This window comes from Pezoporus flaviventris, unplaced genomic scaffold (assembly GCF_033815535.1).
Source record: "Pezoporus flaviventris isolate CSIRO_AGI_PZ_B2104156 unplaced genomic scaffold, CSIRO_AGI_Pfla_v1 ptg000066l, whole genome shotgun sequence".
NCBI lineage: Eukaryota > Metazoa > Chordata > Aves > Psittaciformes > Psittacidae > Pezoporus > Pezoporus flaviventris.
The window spans coordinates 23705062-23732829 of NW_026892614.1; the positions used below are offsets into that span (position 1 = coordinate 23705062).

At 37.3% G+C, this 27768-nt stretch overlaps 1 protein-coding gene across 3 annotated transcripts in view; it reads right to left on the reverse strand.

Moving 5' to 3' along the window:
• Nucleotides 1-550: 550 nt before the first annotated feature.
• The window catches only part of RGS17 (regulator of G protein signaling 17), a 78205-nt gene continuing 50987 nt past the window's right edge, over nucleotides 551-27768 (reverse strand). For 2 of the 3 annotated variants that reach the window (XM_061471589.1, XM_061471587.1), the window contains exons 3-5: nucleotides 11977-12066; nucleotides 9786-10020; nucleotides 551-6333 (exon numbers count right to left, since the gene is read on the reverse strand). In XM_061471589.1, the coding sequence (XP_061327573.1) occupies nucleotides 6145-6333; nucleotides 9786-10020; nucleotides 11977-12066 (514 nt within the window). In that variant the 3' untranslated portion in view covers nucleotides 551-6144. The remainder of the gene's footprint in view (nucleotides 6334-9785; nucleotides 10021-11976; nucleotides 12067-27768) is intronic. The other variant, XM_061471588.1, reaches the window with a different exon arrangement.

The following is a 27768-nucleotide window of genomic DNA, read 5'->3' on the forward strand; positions in this document are numbered from 1 at the left end:
AACCCAGGACAACTACAGTCATGCGAATCATTCCACCACGTTTCTGTGGTGGCGATTATGTCATGATTTCCCTGCTGCACAATGGCTTCCAGCTCCTCCTGTTTGTTGTCCATGCTGTAGGCATTGGCATAAATGCATTTAATTTGCCCTGTATATCTGGACTTCAACAGCAGCATGCTACTCCATGGCTCATTTTTAGCGAGCCTGGTGGTGTTATCCCCTTCCCCCTTCAAACCTAATTTAAAGCCCTCTCTATAAGCCCTGCTAGCTCCTGGGCTAGAATCCTTTTGCCCCTTTGGTACACACATACCCCATGTGCTGCCAGCAGGCCTGGCACTGTATAGACTGACCTATGATCAAAACCCCAAAAATTCTGGTGCTGATACCAGTCATAGAGCCACAAATTAATTACTGAGATTTTTCTGATGTAAATATTGTTATTGATTGTGACTGGCAGGAGGGTTGAGAACACTACCTGGGCTCCCGAACCCTGAACCAGTTGCCCCATGGCCCTGAAGTCCATTAATCAGATTCTTGGCCAAACTCAAAACAGTTTGAAGAATATACTTTATTATAAAAATGTGCAACTATCCATATTAGGCAGCATTTTATATTACAATCATTGGAGGAGTCAGTCAGGTGTTTGCTATTCTTCTGTCTTTGCTCATGTCTTAACAGAACCAGGTAGTCATGCTTTACAACTAAGTTAGACAGGTGAAATAATAGTAACTTCCATATGAGACATTAATAAACTGTTATTTTTATGAATGTAATATTAAAAGTAAGAGTAATGCTTGCAAAGCACACCTAAGTAGTTTTGGTAGTTAGAAATGAAAACTTGTGAGTTTGTTCCATTGTGGAAATCCAAAGGCAATACGGTCAATGTGAGAATTTGTTATTCAGAATATTAAACATTAAAATGAATGGTTGGATAGAAATGTTTTCCTATGATTGTAAATGCACCACTTTGAATAATGTTTATTGGCAAAATACACGGTAGCAGTAATTTATAAGTAAAAATCATTCAAAGAGTTTTGTGGAGAATGTGCAGTCTGTGCAGCCAGTCTGGCACTGATAAACAGCCCAGGCTGCTGCTTATATCTCACTCACAGAAAGCTTCCCTTGCCCTCACTGCTGCCTGTCCTTGAGCTCCTCAAAGCCTTCTTTCAGAAGGGTAAAGGAAAAATTATCAAATTTATGCCTTTAAGAGACCAAGCATTTTGGTGTTCTGCAACAATGAAAGAAATTATGAGTTTTAACAGCTGTGTGAACCTTGCTTGTGAGAGAAGTATGCAGAACTCATGAAATGTAGAGTAAGGGTGGTTTAATGTAAAGCTTTTGAGAAGAAAAAAGGTAGCATGAGTCAATGAAATGATGGTCAGCCTTTGAATCACATGAATTGTGTCACTCTTTTAAGTCAGAAGGATGGATTTCCACCGAGTTTGTTGATGAAGGAGCAAAATCTGGCTTTTGGTATAACAATAAAGTAATATGCAGACAATGTTTATGTCAGGTTTTTCTGCAGCTGATTTTGCATCATTACTGCTTTGTTCTTTCATCCCACAAATGCCACTTCTGCTGCTGGTAGAAGTATTCAGGACCTATGTGAATGGGGCTGTTTTGTTATTGCAAATATACACAGGGTATTGGTAGGAGTTGACCTTCATCACTGCAGCCATGTACCAGGGTGTGCTACAGTGCTACTCTTGGGTCTCTCCAAAAATAACAGAAGAATTGGCTGAGAAAAGCTGTATTTTGAAGTTGTTAGTTACACATGGTTCAAACCAACTTGAAGCAGATACTGCAGTAGTGTGTCCACATGCAACCTTAATTTTTTGCCTTTTTACATTTGCTAAGGACTCAAGCTGTTGTTGGCTGGGTTAATGCTGTACGGAGCAGACTCACAGACATTGTAGAGGTGTAAGCTTTACTCCTTGTGGTGTAGTTAAAAGATTTTCTCGTGTCAGCTTTGCTCTTGAACTGGTGCTGTGGAATACTTACTCTAAGTGGCTTTTGTAAGCACTTACTGTGTACAGAAGCTGCCAGTTCCTGAGCGGGCTCACAACAAGGTCAGACCAGCATGCTGCTCTCACTGAAAGAGCTCCCCACTTTTTTTTTTTAGATATGGTTCCACAGGCAGATGCTCCTTGTGATCGAATTTGCTGCCTAGGGAAGCAAGTTTTGCATCAGGTGACAGCTTAAACCCTGGTTGCTTAAGGTAGAATGTAGGTCTTCTCTAATGGCTTAGCTTAGACCACAGTCTATCAGATGATTTAGCTTGCTTTTAATTTGAAACACAGTTATTACTAGCTTAATTCTGGTTTGTGTCCACCCTCTGTTGTCCTACAAATGGATTATTTGTACTCCACAGGTGCTCAGACAAGTAGTGGATGGCTGTGGGCCTGGAAGCTCTAGGGCCACATTTCCACAGTGCTGTTGATCCAACTGCTTAACATGTAGCCCAGCCACCTGTGTCACTGACCTGTCTTTTCTTCATCATGCCTTTAGTCTCCTTCATACTATATGTGCCTTCAGTCTAATTTAAGTACTCTTGATACTCCATGTGGGTTTTGTTTTACGCTGGGTATCCCGGGATAAAACTTTCAGCTCACTTATGTGAAAGTTGACTGTAAACAACTAAATTGAACACATGCATAACATAATATATATTCAGTTTCTTTGAAACTTAAAGGTCAGGAGTGTACAAAAGTGCTCTGCTTATTTGTGGCTATTTGGCATTAGGCTGTATTTGAAAGAACAGATTAAACAATGGGCAAAAGTGACAAAAGCATAACTCTCTGTAGTGCACTTGCTATATCCATTCTTATGAAAAACTAAAATGCAAGTTAAATACATACTTATTTTATTCCAGGCTATAGAATAAGTGTATTTAGGCAGTTTTTCAAAGTGTATTGTACACTGCATGCACAATAAATCAGCTTAATTGCTTGACTGTTTTACAATTTGTGTTCAAAGAACTGTATGATAGGCAATGAGATCATGTTATGGCATGACTTGTCCATTTGGACCGTATCAATTTTTTGATTAAAAAATTTGAGAAACCCAAACTGATAGATAAAGTGTATATTAAACATTTTAATATGAGCATATGCTCCAAGAAAGAAAAGTCACGTTACATTCAATTTTTAAATCCCTCCAAATGGAGGATTTAAACCAAGAAATTTTGAACGTGATTTCATTGCAGTATTACACTGAAGATTGGTGTAATATTTTTCACGATGATGTAACAGTTTTTAAATACAGATTTTGGAATCTTATGCTAGAAATTAAGATAATATTTTAGGGCCCACACATCTACCTTTAAAACTGTCCTTGAAAGGATGACTTGTCGACAGGAACTTCTACCTGTGTGAAATATCTTATAAAGATAGCTTATGACTAGCAGGTCACCATCAAATAGTAACATTAAGAATATTAAAGTCTACGTTTGTAAAGACCTATGCATGCAGTTTTGTCTCATACACATTGTTTAGATGTGTGGACTTAAAGTTATTGTGCCTCAAACACCAACAAACTTGAAATTACACTATGTAAATATATACATATATGATGCTGTATATGTTTAGTACCACAGTAAATACAACTGTAATCAAATGATACTAGACATATGTAGGACCATAAATACCAATTTTAAAAAAAAAGGCAGAAAAAAAATCATTTATTCTAACAATATTTCACAGTAGAAGGAGGCAGTCCTTTCTCAGTGAATCCCCCCCCCCAGTATTTGTAAACATCATAACTATTATTCTATCAGTATAATAATTGAACAGTTTATTCATAATGGTAAGTAGCTAACCAACATGAATAAAGTTGTCATAACACAGTAACACTTTCAGACAAAACAGGTATTTATTAAAAGAAACATTTATAAATATTTTGTCTTGCATTTTAAACTACATTTTCATAAATAACAATATTTAAAAGTGCTGAATATGGTAGGATAGTCAGCAACGCCACTGTAAACAGATTTTTTTTTTCCACTTTGAAGATTATTTTTTGTTTAGATCCCATTTTGTCAAACACTACAACAGTTAAAATATTTGCATAGGGAATAGAGAATAGCCCTTTTAATCATCTCCTGAATTCTATATAAATTACAAAACCAAATGAGTTTAAGAAACAGTTCATTAAATTGTTCGTATATATATCCAAAAAAAGCACACAGGTTTCAAGTAAAAAGAATGATTAAAAAATTCCCCAGCTTGCTATTTGAAGCATGTTCAATAAATTAAAAAAATGAGAGGTAGTAAAACAAAGAAAAAAAAATAAGCCCCAGAAGATAAACTAAGACCTGCATCCTACCAGTTACTGTATAGCAGCAGACCTGCCTCAGCAGCAGTGGCTCCAGGGAGAGCTGTCACTGAAGGCTGCCTGCAAGGAGTAACTGGGGTTTGGAGCCAGGTGTGTTGGGGCTAGATTCCACTCGAGGACACAACTGCCAGACCTTCCAGTCCCATCAAAGCAACGGACTTATGCCATGTTTAGTCCTATATAAATGAGAAGAACCTTGCTTCTTAAGTCTTAGTATAAGACCAGAGTTGTCAGTATTAAATATATATATACACACATACAAACATACATACATATATATATATTTAACAAGTATTCAAAACCATTTCTTGGTCTATCTTTAGCAGTTTATGAGGGACGCTAACACTCATTTTGCTTGTTTATGGTAGGAATGAAGATTTTTTTTTTTAAGTTCTGCGTCACTGTCTCTTTAAACATCAAAATGCGTCCTAAAATTGGACATTTTTTGATAAAAAGTCCAAGCAAACACCTATTAAAAACACCACGGAAGCCAAGTGATGGGGGTACCGTGCTGCCTTAGCTCTGATTATAAGGGCTCAGTACAGGATTCTTTACCCAAGAAAGACACCTGTTGCATTTCTGTAGGCATTTTGCTTGGGTAAGGACTGTAGGTTTAGGAGCCCTTGAAGTTTGGTTTAATATTAGTCTCCAAACCCCTTGTTTTCAAGGAGCTACTCAAAATCAGTCAGGCTACAAGTTAAGATAAGTCTTCTAACCCACCACCTTGTAAAACATTACTTTGTTTAAAAACATTTTTTACTGGATTTAGCTTTCAAAAAAAATATTTTGCAGGACAGATGCAATTCATCAAAATGTTCTAAAATGCTCTAAAATGCTACATGTAGGCAATCTTTTATTAAATTTCTTTATTCAAAAAACTAAATTATCAAGCTTTTCGTGTTTTTTTGTTTTTTGCTGAAGTACATAACATTATACAACAGTGTTAGAACTGGATAGCCAGTCTTTAATAAATCAATTACAGTATCTGACATCTGAAAAGTACATTGAAAATCTTTGTTCTTTTAACAATTAAACAATATCAGCGCATAGATTGTGTCACCCAGATATGGATCCCTTTAAGTGATTTGTGCTTTTTTTTTTTTGCTTTTTTTTTTTTTTGCTTTTTTTGACATTGCAAACTCTGTAATGAAAATGCCACAGTTTTGGCAGTGAACAACCAGAGGAATCCTCCACTTGATTTATTTTAAATAAACAGTGATAAATAGCTCTTTTTTTCTGTACAGAAATACTGGCTTCAAAAAATCAGTGTATTGTACTCAGTAGAGCATGTTGAGTAATGCTACACCTTAAAAATTGGCTTTTTTCAGTTAGTGATATTAAAAAATGCAAGCCTCTTTGCTGCAATTGTTTCTATGTACCATAAGACTGTATTGCACAAAAAAAGTTCTTAAATACAGATATAATTTATGTTATTGGATTAAATATTGCAACAACTAAGTGGTAAGTGAAGCAGTTTTACCTTGCACATGCAGTGTGAGGATACACAAGGAGACTGTTCATAAAACTACAAATACATCATTGCAATCTTGACTGCAGTAGGGTGAAAGGAGTGCGAAACAAATGTATTTTGGCAAATCCACTGTTCCCCTCCCACGCCATCTCAAGCAAGGAGAACCTTGGTAAAAATGTAGACAGAGACCATAATATGTATTTGTTTTCTTCACAGTAGCCTGAGTAGTTCTAAACTGTAGTTCTCCAGGAACCCAGCTCCAGATGTTACTAAACTACTTTTCTTCCATCCCACCCACCCAAAAAAAAAAAAAATCAAGTTATTCTGTTTGAAAATTAAAACTAAGTTTCAGAAGTAGAGCCTGTAATACTTTCAACAAGAGACTTATAAATCTGAGAGTTCAAAAACCTTGGAAAAGAGTCCCTATGCATTAGGGTGTATATCTGGAGTTGGGCATCTTCATACATGTGAGGGCTGGGATCCAGCAAGTTTCTGTTGATCACTTCTCTCACCCGGGAATCAAGACTAACCTGAAGAAGATGAGAACAGACTAATGTTAAACAGTAATATCAGAAAGGCTGTTGTATGTATCTTTATTTCTCAGGGTACCATTGAACACCCTGAGTTTATTGGTTTATTCAAGCAATGCCTTGCAGAGCCACCACACAATTACAGATTGAGCCCATCAACTCTGTTTTAGTTTTAACTTAGTCTGTGCATCCATCTTAAGATCTGTAAGATGAAATGCAGCTGTATAATAGAATAAATATAGTGCAGCTAAATAAATAGCTACAGTAACCTGTATTTCCCCAAATATGTTATTTTACATTAAAAAAAAATTACACATTTAAAATTACTACTCGGAAATTAATAACTCTCATTCAGAGAACTGAAATGTTTTTTCCTGACCACTTGTGGTTAAATCTTTAGAAGCTTTCTATTCAGCACTCTCATCTGGCTGCCCTATAGATATTTCCCCCATTTTTTTTTCAGGCACTTACACTTATTACTCTCAAATTATCTGGAGTTTTTAATCATTGTTATTGTGCTAACCTCCCCATTAACCTTAAATATTTCAGATATATTCTTTCCAAGACTCTCTAACATCTGGTGATTTATAGGATTAATACTTTCAGGATATCATGTATCCATATTGAAGTTGTTAGCAAGTGTCTATTTTAGCTTCATATTTACTTTCCATTTGTAATGAACTCCTGTGCTTGGGCAGAAAAGGCCATATTATTCTTGGGATGAATGTACAGATGATTTTAGAATATAATTTAGAAATTTGAATGAATGTACATCTTATCTACAAAATTCTCTAAACTCCATAAAATGAATGCCTTCTGGATTAAATGAAATGGCAGTAGCAGAAAAGCCCACTGGGGTCAGCAAGGGTTTACTCAGCTAAGAAGAAAAAGGCTAAAACAGAGCAGAGAAATACCAAGCATTGATGAGTTAAGATACTATGATTTATACCAGGTTGCAATCTGACCTTACTACTCTGCAGCCTTAAAAATACATATTCATATTGTCTGAAGGATTGAGTTCACATACCAAGATACTTTGAGATATGAAGGAGGCTAAGATGAGAACTCATAACACGTGTGCATGTGTGAGCTTGTGGTTTTTTAAATATGGTGAAGCAAGTATTTGAAATACAGTGTACCATACAACTGTATGGTACTGAGTAGCAAATATACATTTTTATTACATTTTCAATATCAACTGTAAAATCTGGCATTGTTGGTTTGTTGGCATGCTGGATTATGCTATTGCCACATCAGGCAAGCTCTTTCTCCTCCAGTATTTGCTGTTACTTGATTATCAGTCACAAGTCACAACTATGATGCAGGCTAACTGTGAGTAAATTGTTGCTTATTCATGCTAGCAAACCATAACTATTACTCAAGTACTTTCTCCCTGCAGAACAGCTATTACACCTGCTTAATGCACACTGTCCATCTAAGTTCACAGTTCTGTGCCTGCACACAGCACCCTGGGGTCCCTTCTGTATGTCTCCATTATGGATCAGCTGTGGTGCATCAGCTGCTGTGAACAATCTCCCTGCCTTCTCACCCCAGTTCTTGCCTTGGTCTGGGCAGTTCCACAGCTAGCTGAGTTAAGGAATCGATCCATCTGAAAATGGCATTTCTTTTCTGGGCTGTTTTTCAACCCAGGCATTTTTCTCATTGAATTCATTGACTAACATAGCTGTGGAAGCAGACCAGACTGCACAGCAGGAATGAAGAGACCAGTGGGGCTGCTCGGCCAGTGACTGCCAGCATTTAGACACAACAGCAAGCGAGGGTGTAATGTTATGTTGGTTTTGAGAAGCAGTGTTGCAGCCACGTGTCTTGGAAATTTATTTGAATAGATTTAAATCCTAGACCATTGAATTTCTGCAGCACAGAAATGGCACACTAAGATTTAAGCAATTCTTCCCCTGACACAGATATACACACATGTATCCTAGCAAAACTAATTTATGCAGCTAGCTAATTGGTTCTTTATTATGAAATGTAACAGCTGGGATAAAAACCTCAAATTTGGTAGGATGGTGGGGTTTTGTGCCATTGTACATAACAAAAGTTAGTTGTACTTACAGAATTTAAAAAAATTAATTTTGGAAATATTAATTTACATCGTACTTTTTCAGTGACTGAAGCCAGATGGCAAAACTAGTTGGAGTTACTAAAGGTATTTCCTTACTAAATAGATGAATACAATGTATCTGTTTAGAGCACTAAGAGCTTCTGCCTCAATAACTTAATCACTGAACAAGTGATCCTAAATATTTCAGCTCTTATACCAGAAGAGAACATCTGGAACAGGATGCCTGGATGAACAAGAACTTTTCAGCTTCAGTGCTAATCTAAAGCATGGCAAAGAGCTCTGGTTTGCCTCATAAGATTTCCAGTAGGGGCAGGAGCAACTGGATTGATGACATCCGCATCAGTAAGTAGTTTTGTTAAATCCCAAGTCAAACAACATGCAGTGTTTGAATTTTAACTGCTAGCAATCTTAGCCTAAAAAGACAACTGAGCATTCAGCACATACATATGTACTAGAGATATTAAATGATAAGAAAAAGTAATTATTAGCTTGCTGTACTGGCTGTTATCTCATTCCAAAGCAAAAGTATACCCTATTGCCACAAGAGAAAGTAACGGAGCTGTTGGCTTCATTCATATGAATGAAATTGCAAATTATTACCAAAAGCAGTGCAGAAATAAAATGTAGGAAGCAAGGTCCACAGTGAGCATAAATTAGCATAATACCATTGAGGTAAAAGTCAGGTGCCATGCACAGAGTCAAGGCAAAGGAGCTAAGTACATGACTTGGCTTAAGAAAGACTCTTCTATAGTGCTTATGCGTTTTTATCTATCTCCATTCCAAAATGTGGTTTGATAGTGGATGCTTTTTCTTTCCTCCAGGTGAAGATAATTTCAGAATTTGTCTATTTCAATTTAAGGGTTGATGAAAATCTTACCTAATTTCCTAGATATTATCATACCTTTCATTATAGAAAATGATGTGGTCTCCATTCCTGGACTCTCATATAGGAATAACCACTTCAGATTTGGATTTTCTCCCAGACAGCTGTTGCAGCAGATAAATCTATCATTATTCTGATTTAAATTCCTTAATTTTGGTGCCTTTTCTCCAGAAATCCATTTTCATTACTTCTCTCTCTGGCCGGCATGTTCCATTACTAAAGAAGCATACCTATTTCTCAGCCTTCTCTTACCAGAGTTTCTTGAGTCTTACAGAGAACTTTGAGGTGGTGTGGCCAGTGATGCTAAATGGCCTGTGACCTCTGTCTCTACTTTGCGTGTCCTTTTCTTTTCTGATTTAATGTCCGTACTAAGACTTTCCTCTGACAGATCAGGCAGGCTTTCAGACCCCTATCTGACAATCCAGGTATAACATTTCTGCTCTGGATCAACAGAAATTGTAAATGTAACATTTACAGCTTTACCTCTTTTGGTGATAGTATAGAGATGTAATCTTCATATATAAGTCTTGCTTTTTCTTCAATAACTTTCTTGTTCTGTTCCTTCTTTAGATCTTCACATGCAAGCCAGAAAAGCAGGTTCTCCTCACTATACTCTGTTCGAAGAAACTCTCTGAAAAGGTTTCTCCCAGCTGGTGTTTTCATCATCTTGTCAAAATTCTGAGCCCAAGACAAAATTTCTTCTGCAGTAGGGTTTTGGCTGCAAAAGCATAGTATCATTACAAATATGCTTCTATTTTTGTAACAGTATTTTAATATATTTGTCCAAAAAAATTCTCCTTTCAACTGCACTTTAGTCCAGAGTGAAAACTGGACGCAACAGGGCTTCAGCAGTGACAGAGGGATTTTGTTCACTCTTCACTTGTGCATTCATTATCTCAATAGCCCACTAAACGTGCTTAATATTACAAGACATGCACTTGGCTTTCTACAAGTTTTCTATTAGTGTTATTAGCCATCAGACTCAAAGACAAAATCCCGTAACAGCATTGGATTCCTGCCTTTTCAGTTAAAGGAGATGTAATTTCAGGGAGCTGGCAACAGACTTTCTTTCATAGAATCTCTTTTTTTAGATGATACCTGATGTCCCCGCCTGCTCCTGATGGTTCTTGGCCAGCCACTAGTTGCCGTATGGTTTGGTTCAGGAAGGACAAGAAAAACAAAAGTCTCTTGGCAGCCAAGAGCATACTAATGAGGTCCAACAAAATAGTAATTCAAAGAGCTTTTAAATTAGCATATTTCTCTGTGCTTGTACCTAAGGGTTGCTAAGTTTCCCTCTGTTTGGTGCTATTGACCTGAATGATGATCCATTGGCATGAGATGTGATGGATGTTGCTGGCAAAACTGGATAGAGAAGAAATAGGAAAAAGTCCTTATTCCCATTTTCTGAAGGAAACTTTGTGGCTTCTAACAGAGAGCACACTGGATAAGTGATCAGAAGACTAATGCGCATCACTGATCCATTAATGTACCAATTAATAGCTTGAGAAGGTAATACTCCAAGTTACTTAACAACAATTAAATATGATTTCTAAACTTAACTCTGAATGCTCATCCTCTGCTTCCCGATAAGATCCAACACAAGAGATTTACTAGCTATTGTTAACAGATTCTGTGTAATCGTGTTGTACAATAAGTGATACTTCTATATATTTCTCATTAAGGCCATTTAGCAGCTTCTACTCTGCATGCAAGGCAGACTGGATGATGGCAAACTATTTGTAGTAACATTTTGGCAGTCCAGAAGATCTAATAAATGATAAAGTGTTTAACATTTAAACTATCCAGCAAAATAATTGTAATTCAAACCAGAAAGTATTAACATACAGAATTGAAGGTGAAAAGTCCTCTCTCTGAGGACAGTGAAAAGAACCTGCTGAGGTGGATGGAGCTGACAAGCAACTTGTGATCCCTCATTGTCTAAGGGGAAGATCTTTTCACTATTTTGTGGAAATTTCGCTATTTTGTGGAAAGTATTTTGTGGAAAGTATTTTGTGGAAAGTATTTTGTGGAAATTTCTGACATTGTCCTCTTATAAATGACCATGAGTCGCAATGAAGATGAGTTGTTTGAGTTTCTTTTTTCCATCAATCATATCCTCTAGAGCTGAGTTTTAATTTACTCTTCATGGGATCAGAGAAATCAAAGCCACTGATAGGTTAGCATTTTTTCCAACACAAAAAACATGGGCTCAAGCTTTAGACAAAAATAGAAGCTTAGACTTTTGGTGTGTATTAGCCCATTTTTCAAGGTATGTGTTTCCTCGGTGTATTCTAATGAAACCATAGCCCAAGATGTTTTATGAAAAATAGCCATATTCAAAATCCAACTGTGAAGTATGCTTGTGTCCATTAGTTTTTGTTTGGACAAACAGAAGAAAATGATCCCACAGGTCTATGGAATCATGCATGTACCTCCCATTCCTCCCTGCAGCTCTTCCCCACAAATAAGAAGCTGTAAGTAAGCCAGCCTTATGAATATCTCTGCTGGCATTTCACTGTAAGGACAGATTTGGCTTCTTTTTGTATAGATTTTTTTTTTTTTTTGAGGAAAAGTAATTAAAAGGACATTCTGGAAGCATAAAATACAAGTCAATTCTTGATATTAATTATAGGCAAATAAAAACATATACTAGACAACTGTTTGACCAACTTACCATTCTTCTATGACTTGGATACTTTCCATTTTGGTTGTATGTGTTGGCCTTCCTGCATTGTCTCCTCTGTCTTCATTCCTAACAGTGAGGCTGCAATGTAGTACAACACTTTATTTTGTCTAGAGAAAGTTAATTTAAAACAATGACTACAGTAATGAAGACTTTTAAAAGATATAAACCTATGTAAAGTGGTTCATTTTCCACTCTTCCCCCTAAAATTTTGGAGACAAATTTTAACTACTTTTCTCCTTAATTCTGATAAATAGCAATTAACAGTTCCTATTGGCATATGTATTTTTTTTACAATCTCACAGTTTATCCACTGAAAGATGGGCACAAACTTAGAGGTCACTTCTGTCTGGAATAATTTCACTCAGTAAAATGAGAATACTAGTAAGAATAAGAGTAGGGACATCTGAATTGGACACTGATGAGGCTTTGGTGCCCCACCAGTTCTGGATGGCTGTTAATTCTTTAGGAACATTCCCTTTTTTTCTCTCTAGGATACAGTGGCAGTAGATGACTCAGATACAGAACTTAGCGTGTGGCAGCTTCTTATGATTTCCTCCTCTGACCTAAATTCGTTTTTCATTCACGAAAGTAAAACTTACTGCCTCTCAACAGAAAGGCATCCATTACCCTCATATTACCACAAGCACAGAAAAGAAAGACTTCCTTTATGTGAGTATGGTTTGGTTGTGGTTTTGTTTTGGTTTTTCTTCTTCTTTTTTGAGCTGGTAACTAGCATCACTTATTTTTCTGTAATATCTTTTAAATAGGATTTGCTTTAGTGGCAGCGACTTCCTCTGTGTGTTCTCTCCATGAATGTTTTGGAATGTGCATTGCCAGCAAAATCACAATTCCTGATAACTACTGAAATAAAGTATGTTTTGAAAAGCATAGATATTTATATAGGAAATGTGGTTCCAATAATTAACCTTAAGAAGTGGAACATAGTAAGGAGATGGAGATTTCCCTTTATTGGGTGTTCCCTATGTGTCCAGTTGAGACACATAGGGAACCAAGCAAAAAAATCCCCCCTCCCAATCCCATGACAGCTCATATTTTGAATATTGGATATTCACCATACAGTGATGCTTTCAGTCCTCCTAAGTGGTTATATACAAAAACATGTTGGTAGCATAAAGCTTCTTCCCTCACTAATATGAATAACTTTGGGTTAGCTCTGAGAAGAAATCTCAGCTTTGGGACATTTTTAGCACATCTAACCTTTCCATATGCATTTATGAGTTTTTTCAACATTTATGAGTTTCTTCAACATTTTTTCAAGCTTTTAGCAGAATTAATATGTGATCTCAAATACTCTTCTGAAAACTGGAAGTTTAGGCTCCCAGGTAAAGCATAGCACATATTAAGACTTAAACATTACAAAGACATACACTTTCAAACAAAGCTGTTTGGTACTGTTTGCTCCTTCACTTACCTGCCAAGACCTTAGTTCAGGCCCTTGGTCCTGCTTCCCCTGTTACAGCGTAGGAATGCAGCTCCTGTGCTGCTAAGGTGTTAGGGTGTCATCAACTGCTGCAGGAGAAACAACACATCCTGAACTCTGGGGTTGGCAGGTAAAAAGCCTTTCATCTCCTCTGACCTGTTGCTCATCACTCTTTAGAGGGAGCACCCAGGAAAGTGAATGGGAGTTCCGTATATAGGAGGAGAAAAAAAGGGAACATCCACTTTCTGTCTTGTAATTTTTAAGTCCACACATGAAACTGCTTAGGGTCACTTTGCATCTGTCCACAACACAAAGTTGGGATGAGGGAGTAGCAGGGAAGGCACAAAGCTTCTCTCTCTTCCTCCCTTCTTTGCAGTCCATAGGTAGAACTGCATTTGTCTTGTCTGCTGGGTGCAAATAACTGAGTATCCTTTGATTTCATGGCAGAGTAACACCATGGAAGGAAGAAACAACATATGTAGTTTGGGAATATAATAGGGTGTTCACTCAAGTCAGTCCAAAAGGAAACGAAGTTGCCTGCTTTCCTTCCCCTATCACATGAGCCGCAGCTAAACTTTACTGAGATAATTTACTTCTCAGGCAGCAGACATCTAAGGTTTGGATGCACAGTCTTACAGGAAGTAGAAAGTGACACATCTGAAAATATATGGGACTCATCTCATCTATATGGGTAACTTAATTTGATGTCTAAGATCAAATGCTCTTTGTTTTGCTCATGCAAAATCTCTCCTAAACTTAGGAAAACCAACATGGGCCGATGAAGGTGGAATATAAGTAGTGAGTGGTGAGTAAGAAAGAGAAATACGAAAATGGACAAGAAAGCCCTGTTGACTTCAATGCACTTTTTTATTAAAGGACTAACAGATAGGCCCTATGCATTTTGATTTTCTGTAAGATTACACCTCAGTAAAAAGTTCAAATGGTGGGCCTACAGTGTGATGTGCAGTTTTCTGGTATCTATACCAGAGTGACAATGTGAGCTACACACTTGGCCACAATTCCTTCGCCTCACCATTCATAGCTGGAGTTCAATGGTTGAAGTTAGTCAGTTACAAAACAGGGGAGACTCTAAAGAAAGAAGTGTTATACTTGGTTGGAATGATTTCTCAAGTTTGGGTATTGTATTTAAAACTGTGCTAAATTTATAATACATCTTGGCCTAAATTCTGTATTATGTTCCCAGTGACAAGCACTAGCACTATGTTTCAACTTTTATTTATCTACATCTGTCAAGCCTGAAGTTCTATTGGATACATTACTTTTGATATGTTTTTCCTGTGAAAGAAACCATCATTTTTATATAGAAGTGCATTGAATTCAGACATGTTCTGTTTTCACTCAAGGAACTGGTTCATGTTCACTTAGAAAAAAAATATTTACACATTGGGGACTGCAAAGCTAATTTGAAAGCAGTCTTTAAATAACTCTGATCACAATAACAGATTGCTACCTTTTACCTCAAAATGACAATGCTGTGTTGCTATTTGCTATATTGCTATCTCCAGTTGAAAATACCCTATCTGTTCACATTTCTCTGTGGAATTTAAGCAGTCCTCAGCAGCAAAGGCACTTTGCATACCTGGAGTAGGTGTCCTTGATACATTATTCCATCATGAAAGCTAGCTGATTATGGCAGAATAATTATGCTGCATAGTGTAAAATTAAACAGAGTAAAAGTAACAGGATAAACAAAATTTTTTTAGTTAAGGCTTTAAGAAGAAGAAATTGCCGATACAACTTATCAAAAAGTAGTTAACGTAAAGTATGATATTCTAGAGAGGTATCTGATGTAAATTAACATATAGGGTGCCATTTATTAGTTGGAGTATATCAGCAGGTATCTTTAAAATCTAGAGTTGGAAATTACCCATGATAAAAACACAATAAAACTAAATATACCTTGAAAAGAGAGAGTGTGGGGTGTCTAAAGGCAAAGTTTAAGTGGAAAGCACAAGCATTGGTTTGTTTTCTGTTCTTATGGAAGGTTTGTTCTGCCTGCTTTTATGCTGGTTCTATTGTTCTAGAGAGTATAGTAAAAAGTACTCTAGTAAACCCAAGTGGCCTGAGCTCAATGTATCTTTCAAATATATTTTGGGTTTGACTTCTACAAAACCAATAATTTCTATAACTACTGCAACAGTATCATTAAGAGTAATATCTGTTTGCAGTAAGTGCATTTCCATTTTGAAACTTCACAGAATTTATATGTAAAAATTTTAATGACCAGGGACTACTAGAAGAATACAAATTTGATAAATTACTCTGTGTAAGTTAAACTGTCCAAGTTCAGAAAACAAATCTTTATTTATTTAGCTATAATTTTTTATTTAGCTGTTCTCTATAGCTATAATATATAGCCAACAATCATTTGGCTGCTAATATTCATGTTCAGCAATTAAATAATTGTTCTGTTGAGTAATTACTTAGCTAAATCAGTATTACAGGGCACTGATGCATGGTAAGGTAAAAAAGCAAAGCTAATTGGATAAAATCATCATGAGAGTTGAACTTATTTAAGAGCAAAAATCGCACTGGCTCTTCCTCCAGATGTTTTCAGCCAGTGTTTTTAGCCTGTTTTTAAAGTTGCTTAGCATCCCTACTGCTGCACTTACCTTCTACTGCCATTAAAAACCTGAGAATTGTTTTGAGCTTGAACCTGATCTTTTATCCTCTGCATGTCCAGTAAACAAATAGTCTTTAATTGCCTCCCAAGGGTCATTCAATAGCCTAAATCTGGTGACTCTGACCAATTGCTGTTATCACTGTGGCCATTGTGACAGTTACTAAGATTACTAAGATTAATATTCTGCCCATGCATGGCTAACACCAGTTACTCAGGTGTTTTCTCAGTTATGCACATCATATGTAGTATGCCTTCATATTAATTTGCAGTTATGTCTGGCACTGAAGACAATATGATAATTAAAACCTATTGCCTTAGTGGTGTCTTTTGTGCTGCCATGAAGATAAGAAGTCAAACGGGGACACTCTGAACTAGTTGCCATTCAGGAGATCTGTGCTCAAATCCTGCTTCTTGCCTGAAGTTTGTAGATGCCAGGCTCTGCAGGATGATGACTGCATTTTAGGCTGAACCTGTGTAAGTCACACAGTAGGGCCACAAGTCCCCCAGCCACCACTGAAACATCAAAACTTCTCGTATTCCAGCCCAAAAGCTACATGAAGTGAGTTGCACATATATAATCTAAAGGCATAATTTGGTTTTCAGATAAAAATCAATATTTAGTTAACATTCTCTGGATAACAGATGTTCTGAACACGTTTCTTTCACTGCTCTACCCTTTGAAAGAGTGTATCTCACTGGCACCACTCTTCACCCTATCCTACTCCTAAGAATTTTTATTATCAGATCAAGAGACAAAATATTTTTAGGTCAGAGGTCCAAAAGCCAAGAGGGATTTTTTTATGCTTGAGTCCAGCTTGCAGTGCAAGTGAGCTACAGGCAGGACTTCCATAACTTAAGTAGTAGTGATTTAGTAGATGCAGATTAGGTGTATGTTTAAAAAACATCCCCTTCCAAAAAAAAAGGCCAAACAAAGCAAAACCAAAGCAAAGCAAAGGAAAGCAAAGCAAAACACAAGAGATCAAGATTTAACTGTGATTTCAAAATTCCACTGGTAGATGATGTAAAATGGCCATTACCTAAAGTGTTGACAAACACAGGTTGAATTTACCGAATAGATTCTGATAGGAACTATTTTTTCAGGGTTATCTGGAGGACGAAAAGCCCTCCTTTGAAAGAACAGGTTAGTGCACTCATTCAAGATTTGAAACACCCTTCCTGTGGGACTGTGGTCGGTAGATGTCTTTTGCACTGTTCTGCTCAAGCTGTTCCACTTTGGTGAAAGTAACAGAATACTCATTACAGCAGATAGAAACAGGAGACTCCTAACTTCATGGCAAATAATCACATAATGAATACTTTCAAGAATTTTACATAGAGTACAGGATTTTATATACCAATGAGGGGAGAGTCTGAAAACAAGAACATATGATTAGTGAATTTTCCCGAAGTGATGGGAAGGGGGTTTCCAAAACTCTGAGACAAAGAGGGGCACCAACCCTGGATCTTTCGTCTTTCCGGATAAACACCTTCACTCTTCAATACAAAGTGGTTGTGCCCCCTCTGTCTCCAACCTCTTTGATTCCTGTGTTTTTACTATAAGTGTCTGGCTTAAAACATGCTATATGAACAGAAGCATATTTTTCATGCTTTTAATTCAGTTGCAGAAAAAGTGCATGTCAGTTTCTTTTTCATTTTTGATTGTAGTTCAATGTGACCAGACTGTCTTCAATAGTCACTGAAAAATCAATTGTTGGCACAGCTCTGTTTACCAGTTCATTCCTTCATGCTTAAGCAGGCTCTGGCAGGAATCAGAAATGGATCTGGTTCCTATGTGCTGTATGATAATGCAACAGACAGCAATATGGGCACTCTTTAATATCTTTTACGAACCAAAGATAAAATTATTTTCTGACACCTTGTTTTTCTGACATCTGGACTATTTACAGCAGTCAAAACTGATCAGGGGTGTGTTTCTTCATGAGCAGAGAAGCATGATGATTTTGTTATACTGTACAAAGCAATAATAATGAAAAAACCTGCCATATTATAAAGATCCATTCAGAAAGAAAAATACAGCTATGTTCATCTCAAAATCACTTAGAGTCTAGTCACTAATACTATCTTGTATCTCTCCAATCACACAAAAATAGGCACCCGTGAGAATGAAATGTTACATTAACAGTATTATCCAAGGATAACTTTCTAACTTTTTTTTTTAAGCTGAGTAAAGGGTAACAAACCTGCTTCTACCAAATTTAGCAAAAGAATTCACTTATCTATAAGTGAATAATGTCCAGAATGATTATTCTGAGAAAATCTAGAGCTAGAATCATGGTTTTTATGAAGAAGGGATGCTTTACACTAGATATTTGCATAGGCTCAGATAAACTTGCATTATATCCTTCAGGCCACTGGCTGTACTAGAGAGAAAGGTAATGCATCGGCCATCAAAGTTGTGTGTTGTGGTCTCTTACCTCTGGCATCTGAGAACGTATCTTCTTGTAAGAATAGTAAGACAGAATAAAGTACTTAGACTGCTGTAATAATCTGAGTATATGCAAAGCATGGAAGTAGAGAGCCAATTTCAGCCAAATTAGTGGCACTAAATGAATTCTAGAGCGAGGCTTGTGTGGACCTCTGGAGTTCTGCAAGGCCAACCTAAGTGATGTGTAGTTCATCCACAGACACACATGAAACAGTAAACATTGCAAATTTGGTATTTCCATATGTCTGCATTGGTTGTGAGAAACTCTGGAAGGGAACAGTGGTCATGAGACTTCGGAGTCATTTACTTAACTTGATCAGAATCAGTTCTTAACTCAGTCAGCAGAATATGGTAGATTTTGTTCCAAAGAAGAAATAGATCCAAAAAATGTGAAGGATTTTTTTTTTCTTTTAATTGGTGTCCATCCTAGTTCTTTGTAAGATTTATGGATCTTCACTGAATTTAGTACAGAAATACAGGATGTAAAATTTTATACTGAAAATGAGTTTTAGTGAAAAATATCTACAACCTCCTCTATGGAAGAAATGAATTGCCTTGTACTTAAAACTAAATGATGGAGTTTTTGTTTAGTGGGCTGACACAGGAAAGCGGTGTGTTGGGGGAAAGCCAAAAATTACCATAAGGCTGTAATCAGCCTACTTGGCAGTATCCGCTGAAACTATAAACTCCTTTCAAAAAGTCCAGGTACCTGTAGTGCTAAGTTTCTTGAGTGACAGAGTTACATTTGCCTTAGGTGAAAAGATGGTACAAGATGTATAACCCAAATTGTGTTTAAAAGAAGAAAACAAACAGCTTGGACTCAGACGTTTTAGAGTGAAAAAAAAATACGTTTGCACAGATGATTTATAAACTTGAGGTCTGACTCTGCAGGCTTTACCTCATGTCAGAAAAACACCCAAACAAATATATTGTTTTGTTTTGCATTTTAAATAATGCAAGTATTTGCAAGGTTATCATTCTGGCTATTTTGTATTGCAGCTAGAAATCCTCGAATATTTCAAAGCTTTGGATGGGGAAGGAATGTAGAGTCTCAAACCTCCCAGCTCTTTGTTCAGCTTAAACCATGGTCTCATCATTTTGACCTGTAACCAGAAAAGTTGCAGTGATAACTGGTCTTTTTTTTCTTTTTTTTTCCTTTTTTCTCATAGGTTACAAAAAGTAAAAGAAAAATGAAATAAATTATAAAACCAGATGCTTTTTCTCTTCCAATGGCTAGAAAACATTCAATTTCTTCTTTTCTAGTTTTCCTTGGTAATATTTTTTCCCCTTGATTCTGTTTGCTATGTTGGAGTGTGGTGTACTTCAGATTTTTTCCCTTTTTTTACATCTCTTTGTTTGAAGAGAATACAGCAGAGAAAGTCTGTAACAGACAGCTGGGCACTTGTGTGTGCCGTGAATGTGCTTTCAACTGAAAAGCTTAGTGTCTGCTCAGGATCCAGTAATAGTAAATGCAGGCAGACTTCTGGCTTCCACATGCACCTCTCTGCATATCATAAATCCTTTGGGCCAACAGGGAGCTCAAGGTGGAAATTTTCTGGTCTGATTCTTGCTACCTAGGATGGGTGCAGGCCCTTCCTCTAGGATTTCATAGAGAATGCAGCTGACTGGAACTGAGGTTTTTTTCTACATAGATTTGACAGTTAATTTACTTCTGAATTGGATTTTCCACAAAATAGCATTTGTGGAAAAGTTTAAGATTAATGAAATTTCATATTTTGTTTTGATGCTTTAAAAAAAATTAGCATTACATTTTAAAATGAAATAATCAGTTGTCTTTGTTTCATTCATTGTTAGTAACTCTTATTCTAACTAGTCTTGTAAGAAATTCTAGTTAATATAATCAAATAATAGATTTAAATCAAATACTGTGCTTAACTTTTACAAGCTCTCTAGAAAAATTACATTCTGTCATAGTAGATGTTTTTCTCCATAAGCGTTCTGATTACAAGAGATTTATCAGGAAATCCAGCAACTATAACTCTTAACTTCATGATATGTGGAGTTTATTAGAACCTCATCTATCATAGTCCAGAGTTTTGGGTTATTTGAAGTATCCTCACTTCCTTAAACCAGTCTTGAGATTTCTAGAAAAGTGGCATTGACTTGTGGAGTGTATGGACAGAGGAATAAGGAGATGTGGTCAAACTCCCCAAGATACGCAGGTATCTTGGCCGGTTCACTGTGCTATTTCTGACACCTATGCTTAGCAGCAGTCCAGGGGTGACTGAAGGAATTGGCTGACAATTCTGTCTTTGTTCTGCAGTGCCTGCAGTTCTCCTCTTGCAGTGCTATTTAGACTTTTCTGTGTGAAGGAATACCTTTTACCCCTGTGGACATTTGAGAATTTAGAAGGAAATACTCTTGAAAACATAAGAGATGAACAGGGTCCTACCTTTCTTCCTTGTGAAAGCCCTGGACTAAGGTCTGTGAATTTGTTTGTTCAAAGGTTTATGATAAGGCCAGCTGATCATTGTTCAGAGTTGTGAACTTCCCCATGAAAAAAAGAAACTTCTCAGTTCATCTGAGGTTGTATGTTTCAGCCACACTTTGAAGGCAGAGGAGGGCAGGCTGAAATTCTTACTGCTTTTCAATTGCAGTGCTTTCTTAATACTGCGCTGGATTCAGCATACTTGGTCAATGCCATTACAAATTCAACTATAAACCATTAAAGAAAAAGGAGATTGGTGGAAATTAAGGTTTAAGATATTTGAAGCATCTCAGGCTATTAAGGTCTAATCAGTTAAAGATATTTAGCTTTGTCCTGATAGTCTTATTTATGTTGTCCTACTCCTCAGCTTGAGTAAAAGCAGAATTGAATCCAAGTGATCTAGTGCTTAAGAGTATAATCATCTCTTTGTTAATGGGAAGTCTTGGCCAAGAATTTGAAGCTTATGTAAGATCATTATATAAGGTTATTAAATTGCATCCCACATGCCACTGTGCAGGTAAATCATCCTTACTGCAATATGAATGCTAAGCTAAAGTAAGTCAGAGGGATGTGCTCAGTAAAGCAAGTACCTAAAAAGGTTTTAGCAAATCTGCAGTGTTCCACTCTGTTCCCTTTCCTGTATATTTAACAATTTAAAATGGAATAGATCTAAAGTCTGGTAACCTTTTCTGTTTCACAAGGGACAGTTGGACTACAGTCTCTTTTTAAAGCCATGAGCTACATTCTCCTGCTGTATTTTTCATAAAAGTTGAATTCAGTATACATTTGGCAGACAAGCTTTCAAATTTGTCCAAACTCTGCATTTTCCTTTTGGACACTGTGAAAAGCTTGAAAGCAAAGCCTTGTGGAATCAAAGATCCACGTGTCAATGCATCTTCCATCATAGACTACTATTTGCAATATGATCTTTGATGTGATTTTTATACAGTTTCTTTCTTCTTATAGAAAACTTTCAGAAGTGGATTGGTAGTGGAAAAACTAACCTGCTGGAAACGGCCTGACAAAAGGGACATTCTCCTAAGATACCCACAGTATGTCCTGAAATATTTTGCAAACATTTAGAATCCGAGTTTAGTCTTTGCCGAGTTGAGCACAGAATCACAGAAACACAGAATCACAGAATGGTTGAAGTTGGAAGAAACAGAGCTCTAGAGGTCATCCTGCCCACCTCCCCTGCTCAAGCAGGTTGCCTAGAATCATGTCCAGGTCGCTTCTGAATATCTCTAAGGGTGGAGACTTCACAGCCTCTTTGGACAACCTGTGCAGTGCTCGGTCACCCTCACAGTAAAAAAGTGTTTCCTGATGTTCAGAGGGAACCTCCTGTATTTCAGCTTATTCCCATTGCCTCCGATCCTGTCACAGAGCACCACTGGAAAGAGCCTGGCTCTGTCTCCTTTACACCCTCCATTCAGGTATTTGTACATATTGGTAAGATCCTCCTGAGCCTTCTCCAGGTAGAACAGTTCCAGCTCTTTCAGCCTTTCCTTATAAGAGAGGTGTTTCTACTCATTTTAGTAGCCCTATTTGCTGGAATTTCTCCAGTAAGTCCAGATCTCCTGAAATAAAGAGCCCAGAACTGGGCACAGTACTCCAGGTGTGGCCACCAGTGTCACAATCAACACATTTACTGCAATCACAGTTAAAGAAAGACTGCACTTGAAGGATATTGGGGGAGCTACCTAAAGAAATGTAATATTTACACTTCAGGATGATTTCAGAGTGTAGGAATTAGATGCTGTCAAGGTCAATGCAGGCTGAAAGGAATGTAAAGGAGACTGGTCCTCTTAATGGTAGTCCTTGCTGAACTTGCTTTCCTCTGTTTTTGTGTGACTGATCTAAATTACCTAGCTACAGATATTGCAGCTCAGCAGGCATCCTGATGGGAAGCAGATGGGAACTACCAGTGTTCACTGTACTTGAATTTTGGAAATAAAGGACAGTACCTCCCTCAAAAAGACTAGCACTGAGGAAAAGTTGTAACTGTGTAAGAGAGGAAAGAACTAGTCATTTAAAGCAATGACTTTCCTAAAGTCTTCTTTTTCTCAGATTTTTATCTGAAAATCTGTAAGAAAATCCCTGCTGGATTCTATTTTAAAGAGATTGTATTGCTTTTTATAATGATAGCCACATCAGGAGCTATTTCAACTTTTGGAAACTTTTAGTCCTATCTAGGATACATTTCTGTGATTTTTGCTCTCAGATGTGGGATGAAATTTTTGTATAGGTAAGAAATCTATGGCTTGATAAAGTTTGCTTGCCAATGATTCCTAATGGAGTTACTTTAGCTTTGTTTCATTATTGTAGAGCTGGTTTCTGCTTTAGGCAAGACTCAGCTCAAGGATGTATTTCGCTTGTCAGGTCACCCAACAGATTACTAGTCTGGCTGTCAACTTCATTTGTTCTTTCAGAATAATATTACCATTTATATTCCATCTTGCGCAATGATGCATCTAATTACTAGACAATCTGCAGTGTCCTTACTCCTGGCTACAGCTATTTTGCAAGCAATTCCTTCATATATATATGAGACAATTAAAAGTGACAGTCTAGTGTTCAAAGAAGTAGAAATTGTATTCTTTGAAAAGGTAGCTGGATGAATAAATACCTTCCAATCCACTAGCAAGCCAGCCTAACAGTCACAATTAATTCTGATAAATGGTCCTTGGCCTCATTTTCTGTATTGCCTTTTTTTTTTTATTATTCTTCGTTTGCAGAGATGAAAATAGCAGCAACTGTGAAGGACTGAGCCTGACTGGGCTCACTCCTTTTGATTCCATAGATTTAGTTGCAGTTTCCAAATGGGAAGAGATGCCTGGGAACATTTTTTCTTTTCATAAGGTGTTGTGAAGCTATTTAATTAAAGAGAGTTTTGTAAAGTATAATTCCTACCATGATTTATGAACACCATGTTTTATGAAATTAGCCTGGACCAAACTAGTTTATGCTTATCTACATTACAGTCAAATAGTATGGGGGATCTTCCACTTAACATCCATTCAACAGGACCGAGAACCACCGTGCCAGCCTATGTATGTTACAGTTATCTGTTTTGATGGATGTTAGCTGCTGGTTTCCAGATTTTCTGTTAAACAATGCCCTCAGGTGGGAAGCACTTTCATCTTGGATGTCAACAGGAACTTAAGATATCCAGTGCTCCATAATGGGTGTTCAGCATCTGCTGGTATAAGGCCCTCGATCAGCTACTTCAGGAGAGTCAGCATTGCCATGTAGACAAATATATGTGCTATGGAATTATAAGGGGTGACTAGATTAGATTTGCATTTCCTTTGCCTTTCTGTCTCACATAATAAATGTCTGACCAACTTTTCTAGTGAGAAGATCACCATCTTATAACTGTTACCTATTAGGGGTACAGACTCATTTCCATGATGCACTTTCATTTTTTCTCTTAAAAGTGCTAGACATTTATTCCTGTTTTAACTGTCATTTTAAACCAATTTGGAATGATACATGGTTAAAAAATAAACCTATGTAAGATGGAAATTTTGCTGCTTTAAGTAGCCTTTTTTTTTTTTTTCTTCCCTTTTTCCTCTTACAGCTTGGAACTGCAGACTGCATTTATTCTCGCAGAGATAAAATGGGCTAGGAGAGTTCACTGGTCCTGGTGCTGACTGGCACTATGTAGCCTGAGCCCATAAAGCCCATGGCCAAAACAGGGTTTCAGTGATGTGTCATTGCCTGAGACTGCACTTTGCACTGACCAAAACTCTGCTGGGGAGTTAACGCTTGCTAACAGTTTAATTGTACAGCTGCTTGCTTGAGCCCATATTATAGCTTGGCCCTGCTTATTTTACTAGTATAGACAGAACAGGTGTGTTTAATTCGGAAAAGATCTTTTTGTTATTGTTTTTTGCCTGTTTAATATTTAAGGCTTTTTCAGTCCACGATGAATAAAGTTTAGAGGATTTGCAAGGCCACCTTGGCACCTTTAAAATGACACCATTTTTCAACAAGCCTTACTTCAGCTTATATTTTGATCTGAGACCTATTCTGACCTTTCACACACTTCTTCACTTCCGTCATTTTCCAGAGACTCCTTAGTTAATGCATCTTTGTATAAATACATAATTGTCAAATCTGCAACAAAGAAAGAGTAAATCAGCCCAAACCCTATCGGGGGAGATTTTAAAGGCTCCAAATTTCTAACAACTGAAAATCTCAGAGTAAACTGGACTCACGCATCCTCAGCACTCTCGTTTTTTCCCCTTTTTTTTTTCTTTTTTTCCACAGCAACAGTCAAGTTGTGCACTGGTGACAGAAAATCTGCCATGACATTACGAATCTTTCTTCAGCCACTGTTCAGACACAAAGCTGAACAGCATTTTGGCACAGGCAGGTGGGAAGTGGGCATGAGTGGAAAGAAAGAGCCAAGATGCTGATGCTCTGAAGCAATCAATCTCTTAAACAGCCTCTGAGGAAACATCAAGCTGCTTTACCGCAGTGGAGGTGATTTTGTCATTGCTTTCCTTCCCTCTAGTCTCCTCAAGAGCAGCTGTCCCTGAATACACTCTGTGTGCTGTGCCAGGGCAGAATCAAGATAATTTTCTAAAGTTAACTAGATTTAGTCTTCTATCTCCTTCTAAGGAGCTACTGTCAGCATCTTATGTGTGGCTGAATTAGAATGAGTCTTGTATAATTCCAAATCCCCTCTGAGCATGTATTTATTCTTGAATTTAAGGAGGATTGCAGTTCTGTTTTGGTTTGTTTTTTTTTTTTTTTCATTCCAATTTTCCTTACAGAATTGTTTGCTTGAGATAGGACTATTTTCTGAAAGGTTTCCTTATCTTTACTATACTATACATATAGGGATCTATGCATTTGGTTTGTGAAGCTTCAGAAACATTAATTTGCTAATATATTATGTTTATGTTCTACCCATTCGCTACCTGTTTGTGTTATCACAGATGGGTAACAATGTCAATAAACTAGGAGCTTTCATCTGTTCCCCAAAATGAAATTAACTTTCAAAGTTTAAAATATTAAGAATAAAATCCTGGTACTAGGAAAGCTTGGTCCAGAGCACAGGGCTGGTTTTGATGTTAAAGAGGATTCTACCACTGGCTTGTGATCAAATTTAACAGACCAACTGCATAAGAAGCTCTACTCTTCGCATTAGACATCTGTTTTATTATAGGGAGGAACAAGTTTACCTCACATCTTTGAAAATAGAAACGTTTATCAGTTTATATGTCGACTCCATTTACAGTATTAAAAGTTTACTCAAAGCAGAGTTCTTGGCTAAAAATTAATTTAAAATGATTTATACATGCTGAATGTCTGCATAGTGTCTTGTGTTTCCACCATGTTGTTGTAGGCCAGCAGCGCCTTAGTGACCACTTGTTTGCAGACGCTTGCTGAGATAAATGCAGCGTGTATCTTAGAGCTTTCTCCTAGAGAACTGTGATTTTGGTTTACTTTGCACATCCTACAAAGCAATGACCTGCACCAAAGCTCCTTCTGCGACCTGTGGAAACCCATTGCTGCTACGGGAGGTGGTGGCTCACAGTTCCCGATCCTGCTCCAAGGCTGTGCAAGCCCTTGCGCTTTCATACAGTTTTGGAGGTAGTTGGCAGGGGGCAGAGAAAGAGAAAGGAGGGAGATAAAAGGTGGTGGATGAGCTTGGAAATAGGTATTTCTGGGCTGCTTTTTGACAAGAAAAGATGTATTTGATCAATTTAGAACAGGGCTCCACAGTGACCAAGGCAGGCTCTCATGAGATTTAACAGGTTAACTTTAAACTTTATTTAGTTGCTTTCACATTAAATTTTGCTTTTTGTAAATTTTATTTCTATACTCCTCTTGGCTTGCTAACATTTTAATTTCCTGCATTTGCATCTTAGTCTTTAGAAGCAGATGCAGAAAAAATGAAGAAGTAGTCTGCTGCAGTTAGTATAACTTAAACCTCCTCTAGCATACCTTTGCACCTTGTGGCATCATTTATATAGAATAAATATGCTCCCCTCTTTCAGACGGCAGTGTTTCTCATCTGCTTTAGAGGGAGGTGAAGGAAGTGGTCAAAGCTGCCTTTACTTGCCATCTCTGGAGCTCTGGGATAAGCCATATATTGAGTTACATCTGAGGTATATTTGTGTTCTGGATCAAGGAGAGAGCAGAATTACAGGAATTATTAGGCTAATGCTGACAATCTGGCCCAGTGTCACAGACGGGCACAAGCCCAGAGGTTGGCAAATCAGGTTGTGATGCCCCAGGAGAGTTGTGTAAACAAGCATGCATAGAGACACCTGTCCCCAGCCTGCCCTGAGGACCTAAACATCCATAAAACTCCATCAAAATCATTTGCTCTGTCTAAATTATAAAGCAGAATATGCCATTAAATATCATACCCATTAGGAAGACATTATTCCCTCCTCTGATTTTTTTTTATTTAAACTTTAGAGATCATTCATTTCTTGTCCTTTGAAGGGAAAAGAAATGCTTTGCTTGGGTGTTATTTAATAAGTACTGTTAACATAACTTACAAAAAGTATGAAAAAAATACTTGACAAGCGATCTATTATTTGAGTGTCTTCTGCTTGTTTTTCCAAATGCTGAGAATTTAAATTTCTTACTTTAAGTAGCTCAGGGAACCTTGAGAGGCCCATTTCTGAGGACTAAGTGTTTAAATCCTTACTCCACACTCACCCCACAGTCCATTCCTGTGACAACAAAAATATCTGCCAAGCAGCTCTCTCTCATGACATCAGCACTGTGGATATGTGGACTTAAAGACAAGGTGATTTAAAACTGATTTTCTAGTA